Below are 8,752 nucleotides of genomic sequence, written 5' to 3' on the forward strand. Positions count from 1 at the left end.
ATCAGTCAGGGCACAGCTGAGAGAAAGCCACTGACAGAGGTATTTATTAGAGGGAGATGACAGGGCTATGAACACATGGCATTTCTCCAATCGCTCAAACGGATGTGCGTCTTGAGATTACTAATTGCAGACAGGAAGACATTTAAGGATATTAGCTCGGCAAAGTCAGCACTCTCTGCTCAATTAGTGCTATTCATTAAACTCAAAAACAGCTGGAACGTTCTGGTTTTATCGTTATTTTTAGGTGGGTTTTTTCCTCCGGCCTCTCGTTTCCCGTTTTTTTTTTGTTTTTTTTGATTCTCTTTTGTCCTTAAGGGTACTTGGTCCAGATGCTGTCTGTGGCAAGGAATCATGGGAGGGATTTTCGGCATTGTCTACGACGCGAAAAAAAACGGTCTGGTGGATGAGCTGTTTGGATAAACAGCTCTGACGAATGCTATTCTGAGGAACGTGATTGGCTCTTCTCTCGACTGGGCATTGTGACATCATCAAGGCCCAGCAGCGATATTTTTGTCTGTCCAAGCTATTGAGATTCCTGAAAAGGTCATTTTCACGTTAAATTCTTTGTTGATTATGTTTCAAGCTCTCTTCACAGGTGGGACAATGTTGTGCCTCTTTTCTGTTTCACACACTGAACTGAATTTGTGTTCAACTGATCACTTCAGCTGCTTACAAGGTTTACTGGATTAGCAGGATAACCTGCTGACTAGAATCCTCAATCCTCACTGACTTTTTTGTGTGTGTGTGTGTGTGTGTGTGTAAGTGTGTGTGTGTGTTTGTGTGAAACATTCATGTTTAAGGAGATAAATTACAGCAACACTTTGATGTTGTTAAACTTCTGTTTGTAAACTAAGTGTAAGGTGTTGCTTCAGTTCTGTGGATTAAAAAAAAAAAAAAGAAACCATCAAATAATCCTTCAGTAAATTCCAAGGCATTTCTCAGAAACTAAAACTACCACCATATTATTGCTTTGTGGTGGGTCATACAATGTATTCTCTCTCTGTCTCTCTCCCTCTCTCTCTCTCTCTGTCTCTCTCTTGCTCTCTCTCTCTCTCTCCCTCTCTCTCTTTCTCTCTCTCTGCGAAACACGAGGAAATGAAGAAGAGTAATCCAACTTTCCGTTGGACACTGTAACCTGAAAATACAAGTGGTGCTTGAACAGATCTCATTAAATCACATCCAGGTGGCTGGGTGGAGAACTAGCACTCACAAAAAAAGAAAAGAAAAGAAAAAAAGTCCAACATTGCCAATTCTTTGTTTGTGAAATGACTTATCATGACAGGAAACCAATCAAACCACTCTTAAGGGAATCCAAAGCCGTCATTTCATTTGGAGATGTAAAACGCGTAGGTTTAGTAAGTCAGTAGACGGTAAATGACTCAAAGCCTGCTGACATATGGAAGCTTCTAGTCCTCTAAAGAGTTGGATTTGATGAGACACCCATGCCTTGATTCATCTGAATGACGTATGACAAAATCCCCAGGAAACAGAAAACTGGGATTCAATTTCCAGCACAACTGTGACACTGGGTGCATATTCCACCTGTCTATCTATCTATCTGTGCATCTATCTATCTATCTATCTATCTATCTATCTATCTATCTATCTATCTATCTATCTATCTATCTATTTACACTCGTGGTGGGGCATGGCGTGGTTAATAATTGTTTTGAGCTGCTTTAATGGCTTTGCATTAATGAAAAATAGTATATTAGCTCAGATCCCTTTTGTCATATTGAACTAAAGCAAATCATCAAGATAATTATAAATACAATTAACTCAATTGCTTGTTGTTACCTGGGGTAATTTTATCAGGCTGAACATTTTTTTTTTTTTGCAGTTTATCTTTCTGTCCCCACAGACACAAACAAACACACACACACACACAGAAACACACACACATACTCTCTCTCACACACACACACACACACACTCTCACACACACACATATGTGGTATGAAGGCCGGCACAAATGCATTAGGCGTGGCAGATGGAGACGGCTATTTTTTTTCTTTTGAGTTTTTGATTTGTCCAATCGCTCCGTGGCTCGGTTAACCGCAGGACTCTCTGTAACATGTCCCAATGCCTCAGTGCTCTGATTAATCTTTTGTTTTGTAATGAGATCTGCTTAAGGAAAGCCAATAAGAATCCGTGAGTCCTTTTGATTGAATTGGATGATTGGTTGTAATTCTCAGCTCCTGTGCCTATGGCGTTTGATTAAAGAGACCTGAGAAAAGTAAGATGCTTACACTCACCCAGGTCTCTTCCATACGAATGTAGATTTCACTAAGGGTCAAGCATAACTTATACGCACGTCATTTGGAGTAAAGAATTAAAACATGCAGCCCAGCACTTAGCTGCGGGTGTGCGTGTGTGTGTGTAATATAATATGTGCATGTGTACATATAAACACACACACAGACCCCCCCCCCCCCTTATTTATTTATGTATAGGCAAGAAAGCCAATACTATTCTCTTAGGTGTGATGTGCTTTTAAATAGCCTACTGGAACATATGGACTGGGGCATGTCTGGCGCCCAGAATAAATTCGAAGTGATGGTCGGGATTACGGCGGGAAATGAAATCGCGACGGGCCGGGCTTGAGTAAATCAGGACTATCAAACACTTTTCATTTGCTTTAAACCACTTTACTGTATCGTAAAACCCGAGAAGTTGCGCAATAAACATCTCGTCCCGCTTAATACCACGATAGATAATGAAATAAAAGTCTTAAAAGGATTAAAAATGCTTGCCCTGGCAAATCTGTAAACAGGCAAATGTTTTATACGTAATTATAATACACGTGTCGAGGGCAGCGGGGTGGGGGGGGGGGGGGGGGGGGGGGGGGGGGGGGGTTGGTTGGGCACTTTACTACTTTCCAAATATTGGTGGGACTAAGGGGGGGGACAAAGGCCAGCAGATCCCAGGCGCAGGGGGTGGGGGGGTTGGGGGATTTGTGGAAGGGCCGAATCCGGAGAGGAGAGGAAATGAGAGGCGTGATGTACGACCATCGAGCAAAAAACGTGTGGCGGAGAGATATTTACTGCTCTTGCTCTAGGAAGTGCAAAAGATTTTTAAAAGATGTTTTCCAATTATGAGAGGACCCCAGAAGCCATCTGGAGTAAATAGCATGCACTCGCGTGTGATGGGGGGGGGGGGGGGGGTGGGGGTGCGAGGTTCGGCGCATTTTGTACCCGGCCGTTGCTGTGAGCCGATTTATATCCGCGATAAAGCTGAAGTCGCTGAATTAAAGTATGAGACAGGCCCAAATAACACAAACACGCTCATTGCTCCTCTCAGTCAGCCAGTAGACACTGACTTTTTAATCATTTGGCTAACCCTTTTAATGTCGGCAGGCAAACGAGGTTCTCCCACACAGATGAACTCCACTGTGTGCATGTGTGTGTGTCTGTGTGTGTGTAATTACCTGTGTTTGTGTGTGTCTGTGGGTGTCAGAGAGAGTGAAAGAGAGAGAGGGAGACAGAGGGAAAGTGTGTATATGGGGGGCCAGGAAGAGAGAGAGAGAGAGAGAGAGAGAGAGAGAGAGAGAGAGAGAGAGAGAGAGTGTGCATGTGTGTGTGTGTGTGTGTGTGTGTGTGTGTGTGTGTGCGTGTGAGTGCACGCGTGTGCGTGTGCATGTGAGTGTATGCATGCGTGTGTGTACGACACACAGTGTGCATGAGTGTTTATGAGAAGATGAAGGCACACGGATGGATGGGTCGGCGCAATCAGCCGTGTGGCGTGTCATATCGCATGCACGCACGCATGCCGTCGGACGCAGAGCGCAGAGAGATACACACGCGGCGGAAACGTGGCTCGCGATCAAGGCGAAAATGAAGAACGCCGCTTCGGGAAAGCGCCGACATTAGCATTCAGCCATTGGCATTCCAAGCGATATCGCTGGCATCTGTGCTACCGATGAACTGTGGAAATAACAGGGTGGACCTGCACGCGAGGTTTAGCCATTTACAGGCGTAAGGGAGCACGAGGCGTGCCTAAACGTTCTCCAGCGTGTACGAGCGTAAAGTGATATTTATCTCACGGCGAGAAATATGTTTCTGTGGCTCAGTCTTTCACGTTAAGACATATTCCCTATGTCCTGTCCTGGCCCTACGCTTCCGCTGGTTGACATCTAGAAAAACGAATGAACGAATGAAGGAAAGAACGAATGAAGAGGGAGGTGGTGTTGTCGAAGGAAACGCTTTAAACTTATGTGAGGGGCAGCAGAATGCTAAACCAATCATCCGTGATCCCTCTGCTTGAGCTAAAAACGGCTGGCACGTCGAGAATCGTAAAACGTCTTTTCCTTTGCTTGTTCCGTTCTCTGGATCGCGCAAACAGCGTTCGCAGAGAGGAACAAACGCAAAAAACGAAACTCTGCCCTCGTCCCAAATATATTTTATTTCTGCAATACTTAAGGACTACAGTTAAGGGTGTTTTGGCCGGGAAAGTCTGTACAGCAATGTCCAAATACTGTACACATTTATTTAATGAAAGTGCATTGTTTTTGATGACAATGAGTAAATGGTCCAATGTTTTATATATATATTCTGTGTTACACATGTTTGAGTTTGCCATGGTGACAGTCAGTAGAAGTGTTGATTTTTGAGTGTTTCCAAATTCATCTAAAGGGCATTACATGGTCTTTTTTTTCTTTTTAAAGTTTTATACAAGTATACAGACGTCCGTGTCACAAAATCCTCAAACTTCAGCAAGTATTGTTTATACAATTTTGTTTCAAGGTTAATAAGTGAATATCTCACTTGTTGTTTTTGTCGTCAAAAACAACAGTTGTCAAAATTGGATAGTCTCACAGTGCTTTTCTCTGAAAGCTGTTCTTGACGTGAACCCTACCATTCCGACGTTCCACAAAAACAAACAAACAAACAAACAAAGCAAAACAAAACAAAAAAGACACAATGCAATTACACTTAAAACATAGCGAGACGGAATCGAGTGGAAAGAGGTTTTTTCCCTGCTCACTGACGGCGAATCAATCTAAGTCGTGTTCTACGGATCAAGTCTGATAATATACCGCTCTGACACACGTTGTTTTCTTTCCTTTTTCCTTTCTTTTATTTTTTTTACACATAACTGCAGTTTATCTTTGGTCGTCTTCCTTGGCGTTACGGAAGGTCAGATACAATGCTTATCTTACTTTACTTTCTTTTCGAATTTGCCAGTACGTGTACTTTAAATCGACAGACTGTGGGAATATCATTGGAAAGAATGTGATTTTCGCGTTTTCTCATAGGGTTTTTTTTTTTTTTTTGGAGAAAGGAGATTTTTTTTGTTTGTTTGTTTTTACTCTCCGTAAAGAAAGAACAACTCAGCTGACTCATCGTGTTCCTGTTGCCACGGTAACGGAGAAGCCAAGCGCACGAGTGCTTTCTAAACCGACGACGCTGTGATTGATGAGTGAGAGAACAAGGTACTGTATATTTCTGAATGGAGCAGCTCTCCAATCCTTTATCCTTCTTTTATGTGTGAAAACTAAAAGTTAGCCGCTGCTTCATGTCATGTTCCTAAGCTCTTAGCATTTCCAAAGGGTTTTTCGTTTTTTTGGGGGGTTTTTTGCCATTTATTGGTTTCATTTGTCAGTTAATTAAGTGTATGGATGACAACATGTTTGGAAGTTCACCAAAGACAAAACGATTAGATATTAGTGGACTTAATCCTTAATGGAACACTGGTTTCTTCTATCTTTTTACGATCTTCCATGCGTTGGTATGCCTGGGCCTTTTTATTTCATTCCGGGCTTTTGCTGATACATTTGTACATGCTGTCAACGGGCTCTTTTGGTAAATGAAATGTTAGAGGGTAGTGTCAGAGGCAACATGGAGGAGGGAGAGATGAGTCACCTGTCTGCGGAGGTCACGAGTCTTCTTGGTCATCTTGTCGATAGCGGAGTTCAGCGGATCTCCCCTCTCTTTTCTGCCCGTCTGGAGAGAGAAAAGAGAGAGAGAAAGAGCGAGAAAAGGAAAGGGGAGAGAGAGAGAGAGAGAAAGAACGAATGTTACTTGTGTAACATTACTATTTCATGGCACACATGCTCTCGTTCAGGGAGAAAAAAAAAAAAAAAAAACCTCAGCTAATAGCAAATCAGAGGAGTGAAGTGGAAGAGGGGCAGAGTAGAAAGCAGTGTCGTTTGGGTTGGACCATGTAATGTTCTCAGAAGGCTCTTCAAGTCCATCTCCTTAAGTGCCTTCAAATGTAGTCACAGCTGGACCGACATGGCAGCATTATGTGTAGCAGATGATGCAGTGACCATATATGGAAAGGAACAGGTGACTACGGGAGAAAAAAAAAATAAAAGATCCACAAATTCGGCTTAAACAACCACAGACAAGACTTAAAGCAGAGACTCACCAAATCACACTGTTATGTAACTAAAAGCCCTGTTATCTGGGATATGAGTAGTGAGGTTAAGACGTCGTGGATGATGTTGGTTACGGAGGCTTCGATACTGTTTTTGGCTCTGGTGTCTAGACTGTTTGGATTTTGCGGTTGTGAATTCCTTAGAACTGGAGGATAGTGACGAAGCCAGAGGCTGTGTCATGACAGCACTAAAAAGCAACCAATGACAGCGAAGACCAAAAACACAGCGCAGTGTTTCTCCCACTTAGGCGTTTGATGAGGAGTCTGCATGCCTTTCCACGTTCTCTTATTCACGCTCTCTCTCTCTCGCTCTCTCTCTCTCTCTCTGTCACATACACACACACCACACACACACACAGAAACGCACACACACACACACAACAAAATGTCTCCCTCTCTCGCTCACTCTCTCACCGCTCTCTTTTCCTCTCTCTCTCTCTCTCTCTCTCTCTCTCTCTCTCTCTCTCTCTCTCTCGCTCTCTGGTTTTGTCTTCTTTTTCTTTTTTTTTTTTGGCTTAGCTGTTGCTGTTTAAAAAAAAAAAAGAGACTCTCTTCTTTCTCTACGCTCTCTCTCTCTCTCTCTCTTTGAGGAGGCCCTGTAAACACTGTTAGGTTGACACGAGGACGGCTCTTGTTAAAGAACAATTAAGGGTTTTGCGGTGGCGGGCGCCACTTCCCTCAGGTCCAATCTGTGAGACAGCTCACAGCTGGCTTCTGTGCTCTGTGTCAGAGAACACTCACAGAGTGTGACAACTTAGCCTCGTTCCCTCAGCCTCTCTCTGGAGCCTGTGGCCTTCTCTTCTTCTCTCTCTCTGTCTGTCTCTCTCTCTCTCTCTCTGTCTCTCTCTCTGTCTCTCTCTCTGTCTCTTACACACAAACATGCATACACACATACACAGACAGAGAACCTTATTAAATATGGACAGCTAGAACAAGCCAGCCAAATATGCCGCAGCAAGTCACAGGAAACCCAGAAAGACAGAGGAACGCATAAAAGAAACCATCTTCTAAAGAACTGTAGCTATATGGAAAAAAAAAAAAAAAAGAAAACCTTTCTAAAGTTAGCGACTACAAGTCTACAATTTTTAAATGCGTTTCTTTTTTTTTCTTTCTTTTTTTTCTTCTCTCAAAGACGTAAATGAATCAAAGATCAAGGATCTATGAAGCTTTTTTTTTTTTTTTTTTTCATAAAAACAGCCGCGCTTTTGAATTGAAAAACACCACAATGAATTTCCACGCTGCTTCCCAGTTGAAGGACAGCTACAAATAGGCCAAAAAAAATAAATAAATAAGTAAAATCAATTAACATAAACTTGCACAAGCTTCGTTTGAATGAGAATACGCGGGTTCAAAGTAAAGTCAGACGGTTTGTTTTGATCTATCCTAAACATGACACAATTACTAAACAAACCATCATAGTAATTTTCTTTCCTTTTTTTATGAATCAGACTATGGTTATAGATATTCTCAAATTGTCTTCTAATCACCCAAGACTCTTTCTATTCAAGGTACGACCCTTCCAGTGTGACACAACAGAGTTTTGAAGTCCGATGATGAAAGCCTATGATAACCTTTTTCAGTGTGGGTGCAATTTCAGATGATATCATTTAAATCTGCGTATGATTTTTTCTTTTCTTTTTTTTTTCTTTTTCTTTTTTCCAACCTACTGGGGAGTGCAATTAGGACCAGGTGATTAACGTGGAACCACATTGAGAAGTAAGAGACCACCTGAAGCTCCAGCTGACATGGGTAGGGTGTGTGTGTCTTCATCACAGAAAGGGGTATGATAATGATGATGATGATGATGATGATGATGGTGATGAATTGGCAATTAGGATCATGAAAAAGAGAGATGAACCAGAAAGAAAGAAAGAAAGAAAGAAAGAAAGGAGAGAGTGGGGGAAAAAAAAGAGGAACCGGTGAACTTGACAAACTGCTGTCTATGAAGTAACACCTACTTCAAAACATTTTCATTTGATCAAGCCATTCATGGACATTTTCTTTTCTTGCAACCTATACTTGAACGAAAAAAAAAAAGACCTCCCGTCCATGTCCATCTTTTATCATGTTTATTTTATCCACAAAATCTTTTTTTCTTTTTAAGGCTATGGAAGTCAGACTAATTATTAGCACTAATACATAGCGACCAAGACAAGTAATGAGAAATTAAAGTAATACATTGTTGCCAACAATAATACTCAGTCTAAACATTGGAACCATTCAAAATTAACTGAATGGTTGCCTGGCAACTGTCTCCCTTCAAACACAGTATGCTGACATTAATATTATAGTGAGAGCAATCTAATGATCCAATAGGGAAGTCTAAGTGATATGACCAGAAGTCCACCCCGAGAGGAAAAAAAAAAAAGGGTAG

At 41.9% G+C, this 8,752-nt stretch overlaps 1 protein-coding gene across 4 annotated transcripts in view; it reads right to left on the reverse strand.

Annotated features, from left to right (window-relative positions):
* Positions 1-8,752, reverse strand: part of ctnna2 (catenin (cadherin-associated protein), alpha 2) — a 329,416-nt gene that overhangs the window by 68,089 nt on the left and 252,575 nt on the right. For all 4 annotated transcript variants that reach the window (XM_030787923.1, XM_030787922.1, XM_030787925.1 and 1 more), the window contains one exon: positions 5,862-5,942. In XM_030787923.1, the coding sequence (XP_030643783.1) occupies positions 5,862-5,942 (81 nt within the window). The remainder of the gene's footprint in view (positions 1-5,861; positions 5,943-8,752) is intronic.

Source organism: Chanos chanos, chromosome 11, assembly GCF_902362185.1.
Source record: "Chanos chanos chromosome 11, fChaCha1.1, whole genome shotgun sequence".
Lineage (NCBI taxonomy): Eukaryota > Metazoa > Chordata > Actinopteri > Gonorynchiformes > Chanidae > Chanos > Chanos chanos.